The sequence below is a fragment of the Anopheles stephensi genome, chromosome 2 (assembly GCF_013141755.1).
Source record: "Anopheles stephensi strain Indian chromosome 2, UCI_ANSTEP_V1.0, whole genome shotgun sequence".
Classification (NCBI taxonomy): domain Eukaryota; kingdom Metazoa; phylum Arthropoda; class Insecta; order Diptera; family Culicidae; genus Anopheles; species Anopheles stephensi.
Genome location: NC_050202.1, coordinates 56248017 through 56274847, shown reverse-complemented (window position 1 = coordinate 56274847; position 26831 = coordinate 56248017). Strand labels below are relative to the sequence as shown.

General features: G+C 45.0%; 2 protein-coding genes across 9 annotated transcripts in view; one reads left to right on the top strand and one right to left on the bottom strand.

Annotated features, from left to right (window-relative positions):
* Positions 1-1103: 1103 nt before the first annotated feature.
* LOC118502930 (golgin subfamily A member 7) lies at positions 1104-3155 on the top strand. The gene is made up of 3 exons (XM_036035676.1): positions 1104-1587; positions 1659-1811; positions 1894-3155. The coding sequence occupies exons 1-3, from the start codon at positions 1447-1449 to the stop codon at positions 2032-2034; spliced, it is 435 nt and encodes a 144-aa protein (XP_035891569.1). The 5' UTR covers positions 1104-1446; the 3' UTR covers positions 2035-3155.
* Positions 3156-4776: 1621 nt separating this feature from the next.
* Positions 4777-26831, bottom strand: part of LOC118502929 (cGMP-specific 3',5'-cyclic phosphodiesterase) — a 46566-nt gene continuing 24511 nt past the window's right edge. For all 8 annotated transcript variants that reach the window (XM_036035674.1, XM_036035669.1, XM_036035671.1 and 5 more), the window contains exons 4-15: positions 23598-23850; positions 22437-22682; positions 22091-22356; positions 19500-19601; positions 18796-19146; positions 18489-18732; positions 15143-15234; positions 14100-14423; positions 10291-10444; positions 9953-10112; positions 7648-7868; positions 4777-7567 (exon numbers count right to left, since the gene is read on the bottom strand). In XM_036035674.1, coding sequence (XP_035891567.1) covers positions 7068-7567; positions 7648-7868; positions 9953-10112; positions 10291-10444; positions 14100-14423; positions 15143-15234; positions 18489-18732; positions 18796-19146; positions 19500-19601; positions 22091-22356; positions 22437-22682; positions 23598-23850 — 2913 coding nt within the window. In that variant the 3' untranslated portion in view covers positions 4777-7067. The remainder of the gene's footprint in view (positions 7568-7647; positions 7869-9952; positions 10113-10290; positions 10445-14099; positions 14424-15142; positions 15235-18488; positions 18733-18795; positions 19147-19499; positions 19602-22090; positions 22357-22436; positions 22683-23597; positions 23851-26831) is intronic.

Here is a 26831-nt window from a genome sequence, read left to right as displayed (position 1 = left end):
CTCAACCGTCACCTTTTAATCGACAAGAGTTTAATGGATGGGAATTAACACTACTTGACACGGTTAGCAACTGTTATCCACAAGTGTCTGTTGGAGTGTGTTTGAATATTTAAGTGTGGGGCGGTCCAATGAAACAAAGATAGCTATAGCTACACTTTCCAAGCACGGAAGGATCGGTATCAAATCCCATCCAGACGCCAGCTTCAAAGTAAGCAGGACTGTCCATGCCTCTTTTTCCATTTTATGGCTCTTCAACGCCAAGAAGACTTGACTTGGTTTGCCGTTACTAGCTTCCTTGATCTTGACTTGGGGTTTGTGGAGTCCATCCAAACGGGTTCAAATTCCTGATCCATCGTCTAAAGATTGACGCCACCAGCTCAACTATTCGAACATATAGTGAAGACCCCTGAATGGCCTCAAATAAATGAAGAATAAAAGACCTGAAGCAAGAAGAAAAAAGACTCCTAGTTCTTGTGTACGAGCAAATTTCTAAACACTATATTTTTTCTAAATTTAATGGCATCAATAACGGTTGCTGAAGAATTACAATATAATCACATCTCAGTCATTTATCAATTCGACATGAAAATAAATGGAAGGTTTTTGTGTGCCTTTTGTTGATTCAGTTTTTGTTATTCAATAGGAACGGCCTGGTCCTTTTGGTTTGAGGAAAACAACACACGGTTCGTGGAAAATTTAAAAAATTCAAATTTATGTCCGAAAAATATATCCAAGCGTTTTCGAATTCGAACTTACATGCAGCAAATGTTTTCTCTCTCTCTCTGTGTCTCTCGTTTTAATGCTATGTTTATCTCGCTCTCACTAAGTGTGAAGAAACTATAAGCGTATGGTCGTTCCATTCAGACCATAATTATTTTATTTTATAACTAATAAAAAACATTCGTCTAAAATTGCAAACAAAAAAGTAGAATTAGATTGAAATGAGACAAGACATAATTTTTGGTCATTTTAAAAGTAAAAATTTCGTAAAAGATGTTTAAAAAAATATTTTTTTTCTACTTGCGTGTTCTGTACAACAGCACCGCTGAAAAGGCCTTTTCGCTCCGCACTATGGGACGCCCGCGAACGGTCAAAATCACGCTCCATTTGACAGTTGCCTAATTTGACAACAAGAAACGGAGAAAAAAAATAAAGGAACGAAAAATCGAAAACATTATCATTTTCGCAAGTGAATCTAGATATTTTTGTGATTTTTATCTTCCCCCGGCGCAACCATCCATTGCTCAAGGTTGTAATTGCTTGATGTGCTAAACAGTGGACGAGTTGGACGCAGATATCGAACCCACAACGACTGTGGTGACTGTGCAGCATTGTGTACTGGACGAACCCCGTATGTAAACCAACATACACCAGAAGGGAACACAGGTTCATCCCAACAACAAAACGGAGGTGCACTAGCGGGCAACGAAGACGCTAGCATTCGCCATGGCCAATGTACGAATGTCCCAGCCGGGCACACCGGCCACCACCCAGCCAAACTACATGAAAGTATTCATCCAGCGGGACTACAGTGAAGGCACGTCGGTAAAGTTCCAGAACCGATTTCCGCCCGAGCTGGAGAGTAGGGTAGGTAGTAATTGGCAGCTTCGAGCAGCAGCGCAAAAATCACTATGCTTCGCTTTCCTTTTATTTTGCAGATCGATAGACACACGTTCGAGAGCACCATGAACAAACTGAACGAGTATTTTGCAGAGGCAGAGAAAGGATCGTGCAGCACATACTGCGAAGGTTGCCTGGCCTGTATTACAGCGTACTTGATCTACATCTGCACGGAAACACACTACGAAAAGGTAAACAAACCTGTTCTGGTTCGGATGTGGTTCCCTTCTTCATTGCAATCTTTATTCCTGTGTTGTGCCATCCTGCTTTCAGTGTCTCCGGAAGGTGTCAAAGTACATCGCGATGCAAAACGAACGGGTATACAATCCAAAGGGGCTGCAAATCACGGACCCAGTGTACCGTGGGCTGCGTGTAATAGAAATTTCCATACTGGATCGGCCCGGGCGCACGTGACTGCCGCTGTCCCATTCAACGGAGGAGTTTTTCATGTAAGGAAGGTGTCGCGCCCGTGCGTTGCCAAAACGTGTCCTCCGGCGAATAGGCGTGTAGGGGTTAAAAACAAAACCGCAGCATTAGCGTGCAGCAATCGTATGGAAACTGAAAGATAGAACAAAACTTCCAATCGACGACAGCGGAGTAGGATCGGGTGTGGGAGCCAACCCACCCCCGAAAGGACTGACGAAGGACAGATCGACGCACGGACCAAGGACGCGCATACACCTACGACTCTTCACACACCCCATAGTGACAAACTATTCCTGTAGAAAAAAGCAAAACACGTCTACGAACGAGACAACGATACGCTACGGGGAAGATTTATTTCTACCACAGCGTCAGCGGGACGATACGTCATGTTGAATATGTTTAATAGTAGCCAACCTTTTAACCCTAAGGCTCCATACTTCGTCGTCGTCGTCGTCGCGATTTTTCCCCCCACTTTCCAGTCAGAATGCAGTCGGTAGTTTAAAATCTGGTCAGCAGTTGGCCGCTTGCACTGAAACCTCAAAAACCAAAAATCCGTGCGCCAAACGGAGAAGGGCATTAGTGGCGCAGGCAAGACGGGCTGCGCATATGAAGATATCATCACATGAATTCCATTATACTTATACAAGCCTATTCTACCTAATACCGTAAGGATGAGTTCAGGCTGGTGAACCGTTGGGAAAGGATGTACATGGCGACGACAGTGCTCTCTTTCTCTCTCTCCCTTACTTCCCCCCTGTTTGCAATCACACCCCTGCAACCACTCCAACCGACATGGAGTCCGGGTGGAGTTTGGGCACTAAAGCAGATAACGAAATGGCAGCAGATATGAGTCCGTTTAGTGTATTGACAAACACGATTCTTTTTAAAAAAAAAGCAAATGGAAAAAGAAACACGTTATTTCCGTTCCGTTTAGGGGTTTAGCCCCGGTTTCTTAAACACTTGTATTGGCATCACCCGATCACGCTGGCGGTGGTGAGAACGGTGAGTGAATGATGAGCGAGTGCAACGTTAATAGTGGGAAGGGTATGCATTTGTGCAGGGAGATCATAATAAATGAGACGAAAAAGATGGTTCTATATTTATCTGTACACCAGCTGGGGTTGGATTATTCGTTTGGTTATCGTCTTATGAGAAAGAAAAGAAAGGTTTGGTCTTGCTTATGAAGGATTGTTTGTCACAGAGAAAATAATTAATTTGAAAAATAAGGTACAAAACACATTAACGGCTGGCTTGATCCTAAGACATTCTCCCTGTCCTAAAACCATGGTTTTACAGAGCAACTTTTACAGTCCTACCACAACAACAACCCTTCTCTGTTAAGTTCAAATATACTCAGATTAATCATCGTGTCTCTTACATTATGCAGAACAAGCCCGAAAAAAACCGATTTCTTATCCTGTACCTTATCGTAGCGGTAATCGCTTCGTAAGATAATCAGGAAGGCCTATTATTTCAAATATCGAGTGATATTGCCGTTCTCTGAGGTGAAATCTTGTCCGGATTGTGCTATTTTAAAGGCAGGTCAAACAATCTGTTCAAAAAAGAGATTGTCATCAGTTCTTGATTTGATTTTTTTTGGTTTTGATTAAAAAAATCATAATTTTAAGGGGATTTAATTTGGTCGTTGAGTTATTGGATAAGGTCCTCTAATTGCCTGAAAATGTTATTGTCCACCAAAGGTGGATGAAGAAGGTCTTTGGAGGCCCAGAGCAGAATGGCAGTCGAGGGCCCTCTAATTGTAACTCGTTAGCGAGTAAGACTAACATAATTTACCTCGTCGACGAAACCCCAAGCGGTCGCTCCTTCCGCTCCTAGATTGATCCGCTGCTGTTGTCCACGACTGAGATCTGTTGGGAGTGTATTCGATCGATGACGAGCTCACCGTCTAAAGATATTTTTCATAAGCACCATCGGCCTCATTTTGAACAATTATCGCATAGGTGACTTTGTCCTGGACATGGATAGCGGGTTTATCATTTTCAGAATAAAGTCACCTTTTGAACGGATGTCCCTAAGCTCAAGTTTTAGAACCATAAAGCCACCACAGTCCTTGGTTTTCCTGGTCAGACCGGAACCTACTATGTTCGTCCTTTTTCTCAAGCGAAATGATATTGTTAAACTCGAAGACGATACAAGCACTTTTAAGGAGGGTGTATTCAGTTTCCAGCATCATCGACAGAGATACCGTGATACAAACGATGATAGACTGTCGGGTAAATCGAAAGAAAAATCGGTAAAACTTGTCTAGTTAAAGTTAACATTACGTGAATCGATTGAAAAAAAGTTATTTTAATTGATCAAATCCTATCCGGAACGTTACAGGGGAACTGACTATTCAATTACGTGGAATAATTTTGTCTAGAGAGTAATGGAATGGTCTTTATGACCACGCAGGTCGTTAGGCCAAGAAGAAGACAAATAGTCAGAGGAACTGACCACAGTGACGGAGTAGGCGGCCCCATCGAATACCTCGTATAAGGGAGCTTGTACTAGGGGCCTCGAATTGGGACCCTAGTATAAGGATCTTAGTGCAGATTCGACCTGGTAGAGGTCCAATCCATTCATTCCGCCTAAGGTCTACGAGGAACTTCATCCTGCACTGATTACCCATACATTATCGTAGAGCTCAAGCAAGCTTACCATTTCCCGCTCCATTTTCTTGCCCATTTCGGATGCCCTTAACACGATTAAATCCCTATAATCCGCCTATTGTTCAGTGCTTACATGTTGTTTGTATTCCTTTTCCCATCTTATCTGGCTTTAACCATTTCTGGCGGTTCGTTTTGTCGGTGCTTTTCATTTATTTCCGCTTAAAAAGCCTTTCCGCTTTCCGCATTATCTATCCCCTTTAGCCTTCCTGCCTATGCCTGGCGGGGTTTGTTTTGCATCACAAAAAAGTATATTTATATATGGATATACAATCACAAAAATGTTTCTAACCATCAAAGACACGCGGTTGCTTCATTTGCTGCTAATTATTAGTGTACTGGATCATGCAACATGTGTACTGTATGTCCGTGTATTGTGTTGATGACTAAGTTTATGTGGGGTTTAGGGTTCAAATTTTCCCTTACAAAAGCGTTCTTCGTTCCAACGGTGCATGAAGTAACATGTTGCCACGTGCTAAACCGATCCGATTGCCTAAACACTTCTTGCCTGGGGATGACGTTCACAACAAAGTACCGGAGATGAATGATTGCACGGGTCACATAAGATGCCTGCCAGTCTTGGAAGGGATTGAAGAGATGCAGAGCTTTCTCCTTTGCAGTTACCAACCTCCAACAGCCACAAGACCTCAAGTGTGGTCTTGTGGCCGTTGTCGAGTGAATTGGAGCAATTTGAAACAGCAACTACCTTCACATATGCCCGTAAGCTTCAACAAAACAGGCAAAAGTACACTTACAACATAAACGCACGAGCAGAGGACCAACAGTTGAAGTTAGGCGTAGGGTAAAATAAAGTGGAACCCGAACAAAGCTTAACAATAGTATCACTGACGCCCTTTTTTCTCCCCTGGCGAACCCAAAAAGGAACAACGACAAATAGTCCAACAATAGTGCAACGAAACAATGGCGCCCGATGGGTGCATACAGTAAGCAACAGCAGCAGTGTCAATAGAATTTTGTAGACAGCAGTCATCAGACACCACTGCTAAAACGAGGACGGTAGCAACATTGCACACTCCATGGCATCCCTTATCGGAAAACTCTTATCTGCCTAACGGACTGCAAGCTCTGCTGCAAGCATGTCGTCCGTATAATCTTGCATCATATACCATAGCCTGCTTGGTGTATGGGGGGTTTTTCCCTTTTTAACTGCCTACACCGACCAGACCATGCTGGTGGCTGCCCACCTAGTTCTACACTACTAGTCTTACCTTTTAACCAGCTTCGGCTATTGTGTGGACGTTTTGTTTGCTTTTGCGTTCTGTCTTTGGAGTTTGTCACTTGGCGCTCTGTATCTCTCCCTCTGCCACACATACACACACACACACAACACTACACAGAGTTTTTGCTTTGGTTTCGTAAAACGTACTAACACGTACCTAATTGCTACTGTCTCTGTGTGTTTCCCCCGCCCTACTACTAGCGTGTAATAACGATGTAACGCGAAGCCCTTCTTCTCTTCTCACCCCTTTTCTGGTGGAAACAAATCATCGTTTCCAGCAAATTAACAACCGCATTTTCACACCGACGGTACACCGATAAAAATTCGGTCACTCCATCGCCTCGCCTATTTCCACTTAGCGACACCCTCTCGCACTCGCACTACACTACAATCATGGCCTGCTAAGAACGATGACAGCTAATGACTAGGGATTCCGACCACCGGGCAAATGATCTCCCCACTTCTTCAACTCTGGCCGGAAACAACACGGATGCTAACATCGATTTGTATTTGCTTATTGAAATTTTTTTTCTCTCTTGGACATACAAAAAAACCTGGTGAAAAAACTGCAATCATGGTTTACACGATTCTGTGGTGTTTCTTTTTTTGTGTGTGTGGTGATTTTCCCAAAATTGACCGGTTCTGTGTAGCCCCCTACTTCACGTCCCCTTTTCCGATGCTCTCCACCCTCCCGATAGTGTATTATTAGTTCTAGTGTTCTTTGTTGAGCATATATAACTACGTGTAACTTTGCTTGCTTGGTTTGCTTGTTTTAAATGTAAATTCCCCCCATTTGAAATAGGAAACAGTTGGACTATATTGAACAAACATTGAACTAACAGCCTTGTACGAACATCCGTGCCACCGGGTTCGAATTGTGTATTGTTTGCTAACATAGTGGCCACAAAAGCCTTCCTCCGTATTTCCACTCTTTTGCCTCTTGGCATTTGACTTAATTTTCCCCTCGGAATGTTTTCTTTCGCTACAACACGAAATACGTCAACCAACGGCGGTACTTTCCGGTGGCCATTTTAGACGGCATTCTCCTTATCTCCAGCTGAACTACCACCAGCACTGGCTGCGTTATCCGACGAGTCGGTGTAAAACTTGGGTCACAACAGCATACAAAGCTTGGAGCGCTTCTTGACCGGTTTGGTGGGATGTTTCGGCTGTGGCTGTGCGGTGGTACTGACGGCGTCCTGAAGCTGCGATGGTGGAAGTCCACTGCCCGGCGTTACCGGGACGGAATGGGAGGATTGATCCTGCTGGTGTTGGTGCTGCTGCTGGTGTTGCTGATGATCGCTGGCATGATCGGAGATCTCCCCAGGTGGTAAAGGATGATCTCCACCGTACGGTGTTCCATCATCCGTACCACTCTTGGTACTGCCCGGTTGTGACACAATCGACGATGGACGCTCGTTGCCGGCTGTATTGTGATGTACGGATTTGGAGAGCTTGTTGCGGACGGCTTTCCCAAGGGCACCCGTCTTCCGGAGACTGCTAAAGCGGGGCTTTCGTTCGTGTACGGGCGTTGTTTCGGTTTTCTCCTCCGGATGGGCACAGTTGAGCGTTGTCACCGTGAACTCGATGTCGGCCAACGGTTCCTTGCCGGCTGTACGAAGTAAAATTAGACATACAAAAATGATATCCTTTTTGGTTAACTGGAACACAGTCTTCATTCTCGCTACTTACCAGCAAACTCTTCCACCGGCTTATCGATCGTGTCGTGATCGATCCAGGTCAATCCCATCTCTACCTTTTCGGCCAGATCGTGCCAGTGCTGCCGGTTGTCTAGCGTGCCCTCGTACAGTGGACTAATCCACGGGAACGCTTCCGTCAGCACCTTGTACAGCGGCAGACAGATGACGTCAATGAACCCAACCTGCATCTTAGGCAGCTCATCCTTACGCTCACTGTGTACGCAGAGAGAGAGAGAGAGAGAGAGAGAGAGAGAGAGAAGAAAAAAGCTCGGGTAATGGACCGCAAAACACACCAAAGTACAATAAAACAAACAGCAACAACGTGAATCAAGTGGCCAGTCACCACTCCCACAACGCCATGAACGTCATGGTGATGGATTTTATGATCACTGCTCTTGCGTTCCCAGCGAAGTACCCTGCCTTCGCTTCCAAGGACAACGCGTATCGATAGCATTATCGTCATACTTCCTCCCCCCCCCCCCCCTTTCCCATCTACACCGCCTAAATCCGACCAGCCGCCCGAAGGACATGGCCGGCACACGGCACTGGGATAAATTATCTCCCGGCGACTCTCTCGTGCAGTTAATTAAAGTTATGTGCCCGCTGGGACGCACGCTTCTCGCCATGCTGGCTCGGGCCGTCTTGAGGCCGTTAATATTTTACGTGCCTTACGTCCGATAAGACTCTAGCCCACGCTGAATGCCCGAGATGTCGATGGTAGGTGGCACGTAATTTGGTTACGTCCGGCATTGAGCTCCCAATCAATCGGTACACGGATTGCGCCGTGCCCGAATTATTCTCATGATCTCATGATTGGAGGCTGATAGCGGAGGGTCATGGATCGTTCTGCGGGCTAGTGTGTAATAAGCTCTTTTACGATTCGGGTGTAAGGGGAATTCGTACTCATGGGAACTATTTTTAGAGAATCGTGATGATCGTGAAGTTGAGACCAAGTTGCAAATAGCGATGTGCCCGAAGATTTAATACTACTTAGAGGTAGTAATAGAATGTAAACTTAAGCAAATAAATAGATTTGCTATTATTACGTGCTATTAGTGCTTTTAAAGATTTGGCTGAGATGTGAGCTCCTATCACCCAAGCAATCTTAGTTTTTCCTTAGTTTTTGGACCTTTTTGAAAAACTTCATTGCATGCAAAATAATCCAAAACTATAAGAATATAATTGACAATACGGCGTCAAGCCGTAATACTACAAATATAAATAAATAAGAATATGGTTGAATGTATCACCTCATAAATATAATAAACAAATTTTAAATATAAATTTAGAAATATTCAAAGATTGTTGTTTTTTTTTTATTACCTGTTCTGGAGTTTTCAAACAAACTGTTTCGAGTTTGGACCCAACATATATTTTTCGAACAAATGCAACAAATTTTTGCTCCAAAATTATACATTAAAATAAGTGAAACATGTTCGTATAGCACAATAAGTATGCTTTACACACGTAATAATACATTAACTTATTCAAAGTAAAAAAATCAGATTCAACAGAAATCTCTAAACAAAACCACAACGCAATGGAATGGGATGAGTTTCCTGATCCTAAAATCATCTCCCATAATAGAATTTTTACCCCAATTCAAACCTCCAAATGAACGCACGCACAATACTCTTACCCCATATTTCAAAGATACGAGTTTCAATTTTTGTCACTATCATTTCTATTTCCAGCAAACACACAAAGCGTAAGCCCATTCGGCTGAAACCTGTTCCATGCTTCCAACCCTATCAATCCTTGCACAGCACCAGCGTTATAAATGTCGCCCCCGGGGTTGGTTACCAACCAACAACGATTGTGGTGATTGTGTGTGTGTGTGTTTGCGGGGCTCGGGACTTTTTTGGGGCCTGATTGTGTAAAGGATAAGGAAAGGCTTATTTTTCAATTACCGTCTAAGCCCCGCAGGAATATCCGCCAAAGTTTTCGGGCGCTACGGTTGAAACCGTCTGTTTCAGTAATTGAGACCCCTGCATTGAGCCCTCGGCCCTCGGTTCCGGTTGAGAAAAACAATGATAAAAATAACGCTCCCAGCACGCTAGCACACATCGAATCGGCGCCAGCCCCGACCAACTGAAGTGCCTGAGAGGATTGAATGCTTTTGCCACGCCGTGGAGGTTATAACTGTTTCATTAGCTTGGATTATTGGCCACACTTTATCAAACCGGGCAACCCCCTCCCGGCGTCCGGGGTTGCTCAGCAAACGGCCTTCGCCAACCCCGACCAGAGTGGAAAGCAAAACACGACCTAGCACAATCATAATGAAATAAACAAATTACCGATCCATCATCGCAACGGGTTGCTGATTGAGCTGTAGCTTCTCCAGATCGCCCTGGTCGAAAAACTCGTCCGCCACTAATTTGGCCACCCGGTGCTGAACCTCCCACGGTTTCGCAATGGCGCTCACATCACATGCCGTCATCATCATGCCGCACAGGACTGGATTTTTGTTGGCATTGTTGGCCGGTTGCAGAAATGGCGATTGAAAACATGGGAAAGAGAGAGAGAGAAAGCAACACATTATTAGTAGTACCACATAAGTGAACGTAATGGCAACCCGTGCGTCAATGTTGCCAATGAAAGTGAATCGAGCAGCAGCAGCAGCAGCATTACTTACTTTCCTTCTTCTCCTCGCTCTGCCAGTCAAACTCGCCGTTCTCGATCAGCTCCAGAAATTGGTTGCGCTTCTTGAAGTACATCGCCAAATCCGTCGACAGGATGGCTGTCTCGACGACCTTCATCACCGTGCGGAAGTCTTCCGGTGACAGTGCCTGCCATTAAACATTAAAACCGAAAAAAAAACATGTTACCGATGCACGGTGCAGCATTAGTTCAGTGCAGGGGTGGAAGAAAAACAGCACAACGCGGGAGACGCGAGACGGGCGGGGTTCCGTTTGATCCATCACTTCAAGACACACCGGGCCTCACAGTGACAGGTGAGGATCGTGCCCGGGTTGTGTTGTTTGTTGGTTGAATAATTAAAACCCTACTGCACGGGTCAATTGAACGGGTTTTTGCGTGGGGCCGGTGAGATTTTTTTGTGCCATCATAGTGCAAAAGGACGATGGGAAAAAATGTTCTATTAGTATGTTCACCTATCGTAGGGCAGAGGAGGTGTAGGTGTGAGACCTGCTTTTGCTTTCCTTTCTTGTACTGACATCAGACATTTTACACGAGGTGTGTAATGTAAATGAAGAGGGGTTTCGTAGGTCATATTGGAAAGAAATGTTGAAGATAAATGGATGGTATATTCTTTTTGAAAGAAAGGTCTATGATACTTGAAAGAACTCTAGGAAATATGAAAGGGTCTTTAATGCTTGAAAGAACTCTAGGAAATATGAAAGGGTCTTTAATGCTTGAAAGAACTCCAGAAAAGATCTGACAAGCATAGTGTTGCGTTTCTGTCCGGTGGCAGAGGCAACAGCGGAGTCGGTCTTCAAACAACATTCAAGTTCAAATCCCATCCGGACCGTCCCTCCATAGTGAGGGACTGACTATGCAACTACGTGGTATCATTAAGTCTAGTAAGCCAGAATTGGCAAGCATGACCTTAAGACTTGGTTAGGCTAAGAAGAGATAGAGAGAGAGAGAGAGAAAGAGAGCACTGCGTTTGTTACAAATAAATGCAACTTCAAATTATTCAAATATGTTCTTTTAGATTCTAGCTTGATAAAAATTTTGGGAAGAACTGGCTGGTACCGGTGATGAGTTCAATATTGTTTCAAAAACTTTTTAATTTTTTCCAATATTCTTACATAAAAACCTAAATGGCAAAGCGCCTTACTTTAAATTCTTTTGGTAAATTTCACGGATCAAGCAATTGACGCAATTGAGCAGCTGAGTTTCAGAGAACGATAACGAACAATCTCGTCGTCATAATACAGGTTATCCCTGAGTCACTGGATACATTCCCTTATATTTTTGCTTTCGTCTCAAGGTCTTTGACAATTTTTTCCAAGTATTTTAGGATTTTCGTTCGTTTTCGTTTTTTTTGCATCAAATAATAGCCTCCAATGTATCCAAGCAATAAAAAAGGAATTACAAATAAACTATTATAAAACCTAAACTTTCTAGAAAACTATTGAAAATTGTGGACCGGCAGAAACATATCTGGAAATACGTCGAAAAGCCTCAGGGCGATGTTAAAAATTTTTGAGAAACAATCAAAAACCTCGAGACAGAATCAAAAGTATTTAAAACACCTTTTGGTAAACATGGGAAACCATTAAAAAGCTTCGAGACAAAGGGTATGGTACACTACCATGGAAAACAATTAACAAACAAGCATGCCACACTCAACAGGTATAGTTTTCATATGGTATATGAAATTTAACATGCTAAGCTTGAGCAGAAATTCAAATTGAGCTCTAAAATAAAGGAAATAATCAAGGTACAAATTCATTAAAAAATGGGATTACGATTAAAGGAATTATTATTTCAAGCACCAAACTTGAGTCTTGAGTGTATAACAGGAGCTCAAGCTTTCAACGCAATACCAAACAACTTTGACTTCATTTTCATGATGCAAGTGAGCAATAAAAGTACTCAGTGACAGTGCTCTTATAGCTATGCTCTTATTTCCAGCCAAGAAAAAAACGACATTGCGTGTATGCTGAACAGTTTGAAGTTGAAAGTGTACTGGAGACTTGTTTTTACCCACAGAAAGGATATGAAAGGAAACAACTTATAGTAAAAGAGCTCAATATGGGCACCAGTAGCACAAAAAAGCTATCAATTACAATGGCAGCACTACACAAAACTATGCATGAAAGAGTATGATCGTCTCACTGCATTTCGATTCTCTCACGAAAGCAAAGGCTCATAATGCCTTATAACCGATAAGAATGGGCCGGAAAATTGTGAAAGGAAAATGCACGCCACCCTTTTGCATTACGCTGGCAGTTTTTATGCTAGTTTCTGCCGCTTGCTCAAAGGTAAATAGTATTGTAATCTCACACTTTCATTCATTAGTGTAAAGCTCGCCTAGCGTTCATTGTGTGTTTCTCGGCACCGTGCCTGGGCGATTCTATAGAACAAAAGGCTACTACTACAAATCGTGCTGCGAAACACGTAGCTTTTCAGCCCTTTTTTATTTCTTCTTTCATACAAAACCGACCACCCTTTTCATTCCAAGCACAATAAGACACCAGCGGAAACAAAGAGCATGCGGGCCACTTATTTTTATCATCCGCCATCAATCGTGTAATTTCCTTCCTGGGAAGAAAATGTCACTGGCTTAAAACCATCCAAGCCCCCGCCATCCAACCCGTCTCCAGTAATCCGGCTTTTTCCTTTGCCAGACACGGGTCACCACTGCCCGTCAACGGAGGAATCCCAATCCCAACGAAGGACCTTTGGGGTTCTTTTCTGGGTAGGCAAAACGAATAACCGAAGGGGGGCCAAGAAGCTTTTTTGGCAAACTCGGCAACAATAATGGGTTCCCCGTAGAACGATGTGGGCCATGTGTGTTGGCATCTCCACGTTTGCCATTGGAATATATTTTCAATTTTACGATCAAAACCGATGCGGTGCGAAACCTTTGGCAAACCGCAAAACGAAAACCATCACACTGAAATACCGATGGAATATGATATTTGATACCCGGTTTTTACCGCTCGGGATGGCAAATGCGATCCCGTCTCTCTCTCTCTCTTTCCCCCCTGCCAATGGTAGCATTTAGACATCACTGCCAGTGAGGAATGCCCGTCGCTGTCTCTCAGCTGTCAGCAATTTGATACGAATTATATCGATTTTTGATCTGCTTGCCGTTCTGTTTACCATTCCAGCGGGGCGGGTGTTTTTTTTTTCTTATTGTCATTGCGTTATCGGATCGGAATCGTCAAAAAAAGGGGAGCCGACAAAATGATGGGGATGACAAAATTTGAGAATAATAAATTATGCTGCGTCGGCTGGTTTTCGGCTGGTACCGCTACCGCTCACACGCAGGTGCGTTCCTTCGCAGTTAGAAATTAATAACCAATTGCGGTACTAAATTGTTAGCACATTTGGTTGCCAATCGACGATAACGAGCAGGATTCAGGTTCTTACGAGCCGATCGATCGACGCGTGAATCGGGAGTTTGGTGAAGCAGCAAACGGTGACCGGAATCGGTTAGGATTCTGTTCCAACTTCGAGGAATAAAAAAACGCTTCGGAATGGAAAATTCTTCAGTAATTTGACAGGATTTTTTTCTCCATTTCGTAATGAAATGAAATGCTTCAAATAATATTTGGAAATAGTTAAAGAGTTGAAAACTCTGATTAATTGAGGATTTTCCCGCAGTTCGGAGCATCGTATAGCTATTTTCATCCCCCAATCTGATGAAATTGGAATGTTTAAAGAGGATTTCGAACTCTTTTCAATCGATTTGCATGTCAACAACTGGTCAACAGTGCTGTCGAACAGTCCGCCCCGAATGCTACTCACCTGAAAAATGTTGTTACCCTCGGAGTTCAGTATCATCACGCACTGATCGAAATGGTGATGCTCCATCGTGCTGGTCGTGTACAGAATGGCCAGCGGGCTGTCGGTCTTCGATTGGAATGCGTTGTTCGTGCCCCTGTGGTCGAGATCGTGGCACAGGCACGCCACCAGCAGACCGAGAATTTCCAGATCCGTCATGAAGCGCTCCATCTTGCCGGTTTTCATCATCGCAAACATGGTCTGGGCCACGTTCAGTGCGTGGCGCCAGTTGTGATACTTCACCGGACGGTAGTTCTTCCGCACGCTCAGTATCCAGCGGCACAGGACCTGCAGAAACGGGACAAAACAACCACACCCTGCGTTACCATGCGTCACCATGCGTGCCTTGTGTTTTTTTGAATCCGCACACTCCGCTTCAAAGCCAGTTTGTTCTCCGAAAAGCGGCTTACAGCACGGTACACCGGGGTAGGGAAAATGTAATTAAAACCGAACGAGGACACTAGAGAAACCTGGGGGGAAGGGGGGCCTGTTAGAACGGTGGTAGTGGAAGTGGTTTTGTGTTGGTATGCCGGTCGGTTCCATCACGTTCGATGTCCAGATCCTGATCCCCGTTGGCTAACTCAAGCGAATGGCATCGTAACAGATATATAGAGAGACGAAACAAAAAACTTTCATCCATCCACACCATCCAGCAGCGTTCACGGAAAGCAGATCCACTTTTCGGTGTCCTAACGAATGGAGATTTACGATGTCTCTAATCAGCTTTCGAACAAGGTCGCGATGGGTGAGTCGCAACGCATCAAACTCTGGCCCCATAAGACGTGGACAGTAAGGGAAGTAAGCTCGTAATCGTATTTTACCCGTGGCACATAAATTTATGCCCCTAGCGTTACTTCCTTCTCCGCGCGTACACGAGCACACAGGCACACATGTGTAGAAGCTTCGAACGATTGGATTTTCTCAGACCCCCCGATCAGGGGGGGGGGGGGGGCAAAAAAAGAACACTAGTGCGGGTGCGATTGGTACCCAATAAAACTGCCACTTACGTCGTATGGAATGTGAAATTGTTGAACCAGATTGCATTGTAGAAACATCCGCACCGCTGCCCGGCATGTATCATCGTCGTCGAGATCGAAGTCTGGGAAAGAAAAATGGAAAACGGAAAGGGAAACTATTTTAAATAGCAGTATCACATTACGAATGGCATCCCATCGATAGGTTGGTTTGAGTAGTGGACCAAGAAATTGGTTTAATTTGAATAAGCTTAACGGAGATCCTTAGGCTCGTAAGTTTGTACAATCGTACGGATAAGGCTTTTGGAAGATAAAGAGTAGAATAGGGTTTCTACACTTTTGGGATCTAATTTAAAGGATATTATAATCTCCTTTATTCTTTTTCCTTGGCGTAGCAACCTGCTAGGTTATGCCGACCATCTAATGGCTTACTAGACTTATCGATACTACGTAGTTGGATAGTAAGTTATCCCTAGAGAGAAACGGTATTAATGGGATTTCGTGTGAAGACTAGTACCTCTTACGCCTCTACCATCTGACCTTCCATTTCGCAATGTATTAAGCATCTCAAAAATTTTATGGACTGCAAGGCTGCATCCGGTCTTCGACAGATTATACTCCACCTGATCCAGCCAATGAACTCGCTGTGCTCCACTGCTACACCTCGTGCCGAACGGATTGCTGACGAGCATCTTCCTGGTGTGGCATGAGTTCAAAATTATCATCACGTGCCTAAGCAATCGGATCCTCTATCGTCAGCATATCAGCGCCACCAATTAACTCAGCCAGCCAAATATCTCAGGTTGATGCTCGCACTCACCGCCAATGATAATTCTAAACCTCTGCCGCTCGATAATGTTAAGGGTATTGGCGTTGTTTTAGCGTTGTTATCCGACGTTACAATCGTACCAAGGTAGGAGAACTCCTCTACCAGCTCGAGATCGTCGCCATCAACTGATACTCTGATGATACTGAAGTTGTCCCTAGTACGGACAGAACCTCCGGCAAGTAGGTACTTTGTCTTTGTCACATTGATCCTCAATCCAATCCAATGATGTCGATATCATCCGCAAAGTCAAGGAATTGTAGAAATCAGGAGTAAATTAAGCCACGGATGTCAAAATCTGCGTTTCGCACGAGTCCTTCCAGAGCGATGTTAAACAGCAAACAGACTCATTCTTCTTTCTTGAAGCTGCTTCCTCTGAAGGTAGTTGCCTGCCATTACTGGTTTCTTTTGACTGGATTTTGTTCATATATGCTCATATAAACCGAAGCTCTCTGTTTTTAGAGGACAAATTATGATACTACCAAACAAACAAATTAGTCCATCCAACAAGCTAGAAGCAATGCAATATTATTTAATACCATTTTTGAATTGACTGCTTTCAAAATAATCACACTTTGGAACACTCATCAAAAAACAATTAAACTCACTTAATTCTAAATAAAGCATAACTCCACAGCATAATCCTCCTACTCGCGCTGTATCTGTTTCATAATGACAACACAAAGCAGAGCTCGCAGTAAAAATAAAATTTCTAGCACAACGTTAAGCCGGCTAGCATTTGATCTCGCACGCCCCGAGGATATTGAGGAGATAAAACAATATATCATATCCACCCGACCGGGGACACTCGAAAACAAAGAAACCAACCAAAAAGAAACAGATTGTATATATATTTATATACGACGTGACAGTTGCTTAGCATCCGTAGCATCTGTCTCTGGGACCAGCGTACGCCGATAGGACCCGTAGGCCGGCGTGACCAGGTACTGCAGATGTTGCAGCTTTTATTATTCCTTTTTTCTTTTTTGCTGTATGCCTACACCGAGCCACTCGCTGTATCTTGGGTCCAAATTCAGTCTGGACACGCAAAAACCGTTGCCCGTAACACAACGGTCGGTTTGTACATTCGAATAGAAATTCAGACCTCGTCAAAGATTCGCCCACCCGCCGTCGGACTTCCCCGTGCAGGGAACGATCAGGGAAGGAGGGTGAGGAGGTACACGTTCCAAAAGCCGTTTCCAGTAGAGAGAGAGAGAGAGAGAGAGCCAAGTCAGGATAGAGATAGGCAACTCATGAAAAATTCAGCACCGCCTAGTACTTGATGAATGTGTGATCGTGATTAAATTCCCTCCATACCATTCGCTCATTCTTATGTTCGCGTGTTGAACGATATACTTCACCTTCAACGCGAAGCATCTTTGCCTACGCTTGGTTATTCTCCACCTTCCACGAAGAATTCTTTTAGCTGGAAGCGAGAAGCGAACTCACTGGTTGCATCAACGCTGTGTCTATTACTGCCGTCGAGCTTCACCAAACCAGCACGATCCGCTAGCGCAAACCGATAGCGAACGAAAACTAGCTTCAAATAGATTCCACCGGCAGGTCCTATGGAACGGGAATCTGGGTGGAGAGCTCCTCCACCAAACTCCTTCCCACGGGCTACTGACGCTAGAAGCCGTTTCGTGTTCTACACCGTGTTCCGATTTTCTGCACCATTCCATTAATTATGCCAACCGGGCGAGAGAACGGCACGCTCTGGGCAATCTCAACGTAAACCGATACCAATAACGGGCGCTGACCGGGACACCGGAAAAGGATTGTACGGTGCAAAGGATAAACGACACGGCAGGAGGATATGTGCTTTTCCAATTAGCGTAGCGATGTGGGCGCTAAAAATCCATTAACCCTGGAAATCATTCCATCCTGTTGCTGCTGCTGTTGCTGTTGCATCGAGCACTCACACACACACACACACACACACATCCCAAATGGCACCACACACCAAACAGGCGAGCAATCAATCGAAACCGTTCCGGGAAAGCGTTCCGGAACGGTTGAACATTCATTCTCATTTGCAGGAACAATTTGGTATTCCGTGTCGGTTTAACGTGAGGCGAGTTTGTCTTGACTTCGCCCGGGGAACCAGCAAGCGAGAAACTGATCTGAATAAAAGCGGACCACACACACACAAACACACTTCCGTATTCTTCAAACGATCGCTTTGTAAGCTGAACCACCCAGGTTCACCCGTAAACGATGACCGGCTGACCGAAACCGAACCGAAAACCGTCTTGATTGCGGTCTTCCATTTTGGGCGCCCAACGTACGACCCGGCAGGAACAGGTTGGCGTGCGGTGCCCGGAAAACAATCGCATAAAATATTAATTTACATCATTATGCAGCAGCTAACAGCCATCGGAAACAAATCCGATTCCGTTCGTCACGTTCGGTGAGTTTGAGTGAGCCTGGATGCTTATTATTCGTGTGCGTCACTCACCCGAACAGGAAAGTTAGCCATTCCTGCACCAAGCTTTCCGTACAATCCAATTAGTTTTTCCCACCAGTGTCAGTAAGTTGGGCGTGCGTACTTACCGATGAACTTAAAACTATACAGCTTGTACTCTTCGGCCGACTGGATGGTATCGTTGACCAGCTTGAGCGTCTGGTCCTGACTAGCGGTCGCGTGGTACGATAAACATTCGAGCGCCACCTTCTGCTTCGCCATCAGCTTGCAGGCACTCTCGTACATCTGCGTGTTGTGGATGCCGAGCCCGCAAAAGATGGCGAACGCCTCGAAGATGGAGATATCACAGTTGGTAAATTGTAGATCATTTTGCTGAGAAGAGAAGAGCAAACAATTAGTAACCGGCGACAAAACACCTGCCTCGATCCAGCCTACCTTATTGATTAATTGAGCGACACCGATGACCGTCTTCTGCCCGTTGATGATCGGCATGCACAGGATCGATTTAACGCTGTGCGTCTCGTCAAAGGACGACGTGGTGGCAACCGTACCGTCGCCGGCTGGTACCGGCGGCGGACCCGTTTGCCGTTGGCAGATTGGCTTATCCTTGAGCCACTCGAGCACATCGCTAATGTTAAGCGTTTCGCCCGTGGCAGCCACATACTCTGCAATCTGTGCCAGCATCGAACTGTTCAGATCGCTCACCGACGGTCGCAGAATGTTGGCCGATGATTGATGGCTGCTGCCGAGCTCGAAAATCATCGTGAAGCGTGTCGAGATTGCGTTCTAGCAATTGTGGCGTACAGAACGAGGGAAGGAGGGTAGGAAAAAAGAAACGCTTTAGACATTTTCTCTTACAAATCGTCTGATCGACGTGTGAAATCGTAACAGAAATCCATCATTTTGCGCTTCTTCGCTTTTCGAGAGGATATTTAATATTTTACCATATTTTCATCTTCAAAAGGGCAAGCTTTTCCCAGCCCTGATTGAGGCTTGAGTTGATTGCGGAACGTAAACTTAACCTCAGCAAAAAATAAAATAAAAAAGCGAGTTATTAAAAAAGTGCGGGAAAAGCGAACGAAAGCAGCAAAACGATGGAAATTTTCCGCTACCGTTCGAGTGTTTGGCAAATGAATAACCTGGTGCTGGAGCACATCCTCTACGTCCACGTTGTGGCTGGTTCGGCGCGAAACGGTTTGATGAGTTCTCTCCGGCCGTTCCAATATCCGTTCAAGGTGGTTCTGGATTGTTTTTTTTTTGCCGTTCCGCGTCGGATCAAGCACCGCCCAAAAGAGCGATCGACGGTGATGACGGATGCATGGAAAATTGAAAGGAAACGATAAAAATCAGTGCAAATTGTACCAAAAAAAAAAGCAAAACAGATTTTAATCTCGATGCTGATTACTATACAGAGTGAAATAGGCGTACACCGTGAGATCAAAGCGAGTGGGAACAGGCATCGTATGGGTGCGCGTGTGCCGTGTTCTGATCGAAGCAGCAATCTACAAATGACCAGGCGTCTCCATTAGAGGAAAATTTTTAGAAAAAAATTATTTGCAGGAATGCATTTAAGAATGCCTTTAAGAGAGTGTGAATTAAAAAATAACTACACAATAGATCGATCGTTTTCCTACGGTCGGTAATTGAAAGTAAAATAATAATAATTTCCCATTTCGTCGCTCTTAATTACCGATTCGAATTTCGCTTTTCCCACGCAGCAAAACTGCGTGCACTGCGTGTATAATTGAACACGAGGCAGGATGGGCTCATCGCCTTTTTGTTTCTTTTTCCTCTGTTTCATGTTCGGCTCTTTCTATCGGAAAATGCACGTACGCTCTCTAGGAGATAGAGAGATACAAAGAGAAACAGCGAGCAAGCGGAGAGAGTGCAGTAGTGCAGGCTTATCAATTTCCCCCTAAAATGAGATTTTATATCCGGCGGGGCCGTAAATGACGCAAATGCGTTATTCAATCGAGCTTAGCCCACGCGTTGAAGGTGTTGGGAAAAAGGCAGATGATGTGGATCTAGATTTGATTTCCATCTGATTTATGCAACGATAAGATAAGCGCTCGTCGGCTCGATGCGTTTAGTCATTTTAATTATTCAGATTTCTATATTTGCCTTTGAGTTGTTGTTTTCATAAAACAAACCGCAATAAAAAAAAAGAGAGCGACTTGTACTCGTACAGGAAGGTAAAATTTTCTGTTGAAATATTAAGCCCTTATAAAAACCCAATTCCCAACAATAGTTTGAGGCTTATTTCGATAGGAATATCAACTAAATAATGAAAACTAATTTACGGCACTCTTGCGCGTTGCGTGATGGTTCGGCATCAGCTCATATTTTATTCCCATTTGCCACACCGTAGACCTATTCAACCGCGTAGCGTGACACTGGAGTCCACAAACGGGTGCTTCAGATAATACCACATTCGAACACACGGGGTTCCCATTTGTTCGGTGCTGCTGTCAGCACAATCAATATAAATAATTCTTTCCCCCTTGCGAGGTCTTAAATTTGGTCAGTTTATTCTGCCGGGTTCATCGTTTTCCTGAACTAGCACCACTTGCAGAAAATAAGCCAGCTAGAGTAGCCTTTCGGTGGCCAAGCAATGACCTGTTTCGTGCCAGCTGACCACCTTCACAACGCTCTGTGTATGTGTGTGTGTGGGTAGATTTCATTGGTTCGTGCAAGGAGTGTTATCGAGTGTGCGTTATCAGATCTTTCCGACGATGGTTCCCGAAAAACACGGGAATCTCTAATTAACAAAAGGGGCCCCTAGCGAGCTCTTTCCCTCTCTAGCATCTCTCTATATCTCTTTTGCCCTTCTTTCTTCCATCCCTACGCTCGTTTAGTTTGCCCTTAGTAAAAGGGAAAACGGCGCACGTCAGCAAGCCCAGCTCACTCCCTTCCATAATCAACATTGCGTTGCGTACGTACGTGACTACCGGTGCGTTTTATCGTTTACCGAACATTTCTTCTTCTCGATATGGAGAAAAAGCTATCAAGCTTGTCTGCATGTGTTTGTGTGTGTGCATACGTTACGTGTGGTTATTTGGCCCAACGGCACAAACTATCTATCGTGCTTACGTGCGCTTTATCAACGTGTCACATTTACTTTCCGGCCCGGTAGCTCAATTTCACCGCCCCAGTACGTTGCTAATCGTGTTTGGTCAGGTGTTTTTGTTCATTGCTATTTGCCACAAATATGGCAACTCGAGTGCAAGCGTACTACCTCCACCGAGTGTGCTTCCTTGTTTGCTAGTGACTAGGCCAAGCGTGCTTCAGTGCTGACGTTCCCACTGACAGCTGTCAAAATGCGATCGCCAAAAAAAAAACGGCACCCGTTTACTTGGGCGTTTGATCGATGGGTTTTAAACGTGCTGGCAAGTACGCGTACTGCAAAACGGCACTATGTACACGCAATGTAACAATAACGGCAGCATACATTGGGTGAGGCGGGTTCATACATTTTACCAGCAGCGGTTACCTTCAACGTATTTCGATTACAGTCGTCATCTAAACATGCACACTTGAATTTAGCAGCAAGAGCCATAAGGAGTGAGAGCGTTTGTTGTAATGCGCAAGCCAAATACGCCAAACGAAGCGCGAAACGGAATTCAGAAGGTAAGTACCATGCATTTGCACTGTTGACGGCCATTAGCAGGCCCGGTGGTGATAGCTGCTGCATGCTGTATCAACAATGAATTCAACCCGGTGCTACACTTACCGCTTCACCGCAGTCCAGATCGAGCAGAAAGACGGCGCACCGTTCGCACTTGAGCAGCTCCCGGGCCTCGGTCATAATCTTCGTCACCAAACACTCGAGGTTGTTCTGCTCGGAGAAGATGTTCCGGGCGAGATTGAGCAGTATCTGGTTGCGCCGGTACTCCTGGACGGACATTTCGAAGAGCTGCGCGTTCTGGATGCCTATGCCGCAGAACGTTAGATAGCGGCGAAATATCTCCACGTCGCGCTCGGTAAACTCGGGCGAACCTGCGGTGGATGGGAGGTAGAAAGGCATCAACTTTGGACATAACATTAGCAAAGAGCCCGTCTAGAGCTAGGGCCGTTACCGTTGGTTTTGTTAATGATCTGTGCCACTCCGATCACATGCCCCTCGTAGTTGCAGATCGGCATGGACAGGATGATGTTCGTTTTGTAGCCGGTCTTCTGGTCGATTTCGCTGTTAAAGCGCGGATCCTTGTACGCTTCCTTGATGTTGATGGTTTCGTTCGTTTGTGCGACCGTGCCGGCAATGCCGACACCGAACGGTATGATGATTTCGTCCTGCTTCGCTCGCCGGACCGCTTCGTCCAGGGCTGTAAAGTGTTCGTTTAAGTGCGGGCCGTAAAACCGAGCGAGATGAGAGAACATTGAGTTTTAAATTATCTTGAGTTTCTTAGCAAAAAAAAAGGTTCTGCTTTGCTTGGGCATCAGAGATTTCATTTTGAGTAAGATAGTTTTAATCATTACGTACTCAATGACTTGGTCGAAACAATTCTCAACCACAATTAAATTTAAATAATATTAGATTTGGCATTGCAACCTTGAAAGGTCCCAGCCTGTCATTTCAGGCTTCCTGTGACTTGAATTAACCCGTAGCTAAGTAGTCAGCCATGTTTACGGAGAGGCGGTGTGGATGGGATTTGAACCCCGGTCCTGCCGAGTGAAGACCGGCGTTGCTGTCGCCTCGGCCACCGGACCGCCCCTATAAGCACTGTATAATGGTAATAAATTCTTTTAGTGTATCATATTCAAAAATTTTAAATTTGTTACGCTTCTGAATTCTTATCTTATGCTTGGGAGCTTATTCATGTAACCATTGTTTTATATACCAAAACTACACTGTACAGGATTGAGCATGGGAACAACTTCACAAATATTCTTTCGTTTCTCTTTCAGCCAAACTTAGTAAAAGTTTGCTTCTAGTTCCTTTTAAGGGACAAAATCTCACAGTGACAGACACTTAACTAAACCAAAATTGTTTTTGATGATTCACATAAATCTTAACGAATCATTCCGTACACTAAATCACAAAATCATCACGTCCCGAACAGCACCAAAGCCACCTTCTCGGGTGGCTGTGAAATGTGAAACCCCCAGCAAAGCTTTCGTCAATTCGCTCAGCAGATTGATGTCCCCGCCAGTCAACGCCAGATAGTGGCCCGATTCGTCAGCACACCGATGGCGGGGCCGCCCGCACCCCTAATGGGGTGCCATCAATTAGTACTTACGTGTGTTTTGCGTTACGTCGAACAGCTTGGCGACCAGATACTTCCCCGAGGGTGGCCCATTGACGAGGAACAGCGAACCCCGGTCGGCATGCGTCAGTAGGCCCACGTTGACCAGAATCTTGTGGCACAGCACGTCGATGTCGAGCTCGTTGGCCACGTCCCGTATCAGCTCCATAAACAGCTCGCCCTCGTCCAGGTCGGCCAGGTGACTGCGGTTGGAGATGGAGCTCCGGGAGGTCGGCGAACGACATTTCTGCGAAAGCGAAAGCGAAACAGTAGTAAGCAAACGACTGCCAGCCATAGCTACGAGCACATTACGTCAGCGCCCTTGGTGTTGCTCTTCCACACCCGCGCATATCGATGAATTGGCAAAGTTGGTCCCCGGTGGAACGATGTCGATGATGGTGATGATGACGCCGGGGAGAATGAAGACACCATTAGTATTCATCGTTGGTTGCATTTTAAATGACGCTCGGCTGTCAGCCCGTCAGCACGAGACACCCGGTGTCAGTAAATCGGTTAAAGTTCCTCGGCCCTCAGTCAAGTTCACTGCTCGTTCAAGCGCGCGGTTCGGAGGCGTGGTGCTCAACAGATTACACGCCTTCACACCTTTGCTCGCGCAGCCCGTTAACAATGCGGTCGGAATTTTTTGTTTATTTATTTAAGTGTGTTTCTTCTACTGCTGTGCGATTCCCTTTCAACCGTTTCACCACAGATCGGTGGCGGAGAGGGACAACACGGAAGGCTTCTCGGAGAAACCACCTTAAACCGGCTTTAAACCATCCACAACGGCAACGGCAAACCGGTGACGTTTGATGTTTATACTGCCTGCCTGCTTGTCTGCCTGCCTGTGTTTCGTAAGCCTTTCCCAGCCGAGCGCCAGCGAAATCGACCGAGTCCCAAGTCAGAACCAAGGTGCCAGTAGGGAAACGAATGAATGTTGTTCATGAATAAAACAAATCGTTCCCTCGGCGGCTAAGGAAAGTACACACTTTCCTTTTCGGTCGTTCCTTGTGCCAGCTTCATGCCGGCAACACAACACCCCCGAGTTCGAGCGTCTCTGTTCGTTTATTAATTTGGTACTTTAGTTCTTAGGGAGGGGGGGGGGGGGGTTGTGGGCCGGTAGCTGTACGGTACGGGATCATTCGCTTAACCATCGAAACCGAACACTCAACCCGGTCGGAATGGTTGAGCTTGTTAGCGCGCTGGAGTGGATTGCGGAACGGAACTTATTGGCCAAACAACGTGCTCACACGTGTAATGTTATTCTTACGCTCACTTACTTTGGACGGCGGGACGGAGTGCCGGATGATTGATGTTGGCACAGTGGTTTTGGGTGATTTTTGTGCGTTGAAGATATATTTATTTAAAAAATGAAGCCCTTTTTTAAATTGAAAGTGTGTGTTTAAAGCGGCTGAGATAAATCTCATACCGTGCAAGGTGACAGTACTTATGAATGTTTGGATGTTATGAATTAATCTATTCTTTTAGTGGGAATAATGAGGCGTACTTCTAAAAATAAAAAACTCCACAATCATGCGCGAGGCCATTGCTCATTTTATTCTATTACAAATTGGGGATCTTGTTCACCTTCATCAACGCTCTAAGGCTATTAAGGCATAACCAGTGCTTGAAGTAAGCGAGCAAAGCGTAAAGTCCCTACTAAAGTCCTAAACATTACTACAGATCCAGAACCAGAATACTTTACTAACATCGACCATGCATCTTTTGAAGGCTTTCTTAAGAACTGAATTCATTTGAAGAACAGGTAGGTTTGAGCGTTACCAGAAGGAAAATTTTGATCTCTTGGCCGTATCTTTCTCATAGATACCACCATAACTGACCTTTTGACACTCATTAAAAAAATATGTTAGACATCACGATGGATGAAGTTTATTTTCTGCTAAAAATGGTCTTGGGATTTTGAGGAGGACTGATACGAACCGGAACATCTGCTCGTACGAAGGACTGAAAATCCATCCATGAGTAATTCAAACCATGAAAGGGAGACATGGTAAACAAAGATCTTTCCAAGAAGGTTATTGTACCAAAGAAGAAGGAAACTAGATAAGATGAATTCTGATGTTATTACACTATAACATGTATGATGTCGAAACGAACTGGTCCAATAACACAGATGGATTCAATCATCGCTATGCCATTTTGAAGCTCGCTATACAGAATTTATAGTTTACAATGGCAATGTGAGGGGCGGACCGGTGCTAGAGGCGACAACGGCGTGTCGGTTTTCATACGGGAGGACCGGGGTACAAATCCCATCCATACCCATATCCCATCTTAGCATGATAGCAGGCATGACCTAAGAGGTCGTTAGGCCAAGAAGAAAGAGAGACATGGCAATGTTTCAGTGCCCGAAACCATGCAAGCCCATTATGATGACCGATTGGCTGCATAAATCCTACGATAGGTGAATACAACAATACATAAACACCTAAATACATAGCAATAGCAAAAATTCCCAAATCGTTTGTAACAAACCTGATTTATTATAAACACACAAAAGCTCCAATAAGTAAAATAAACAAACACTGCGAAACACAATCCCAAACACAATGACTAGTGAAACAGCACCACCCCATTTACAAAACCTGTTGTCACAAATGGATGCTAAAAATGGCTAAGCCTTCCCATCCGGCGGCGACGGCTTCGGCCGGCTATTATCAGCACGCCTAACGATCTGCGAATGAAGCGCCAGGGTAGCGCAGGCAGCGCAAATGTTTACCAAACTGGAAGTTGTCGAATAATTAGCGCTAAACGCTGCAGCTCATTAACATTTCCACACCGGAAACTCGCCGGTGTGGCTTTCACCCGTCCTGTAAGGTGTTTGTGTGTGTGTTGTGTTGCTGTGTCTCCCATTAACCACCCTCGACACACACACACACACACACACACACACACACACACACACACACACACACACACACACACACACACACACACACACACACACACACACACACACACACACACAAACACATGCATACATGCGCAGGCTCACGTAAATAGCTTCCCGTGGCGGCAGTCCGGGAACAGTTAGTTAGTTGCACGGTGGGACAAGCGAGCTAGAGTTACAAATTGTCTCCAGCCTTTTACCATACCTTTCGCCATCGCTTTCTGCGCTTCCGCCCGGCGAGGTAAATCTAGGTCACTAGGAAGTGGTTAAGCAAACACTCGTTCACAGGAGGCAAGCGCTCGCCCTTGCAAATGGAATGG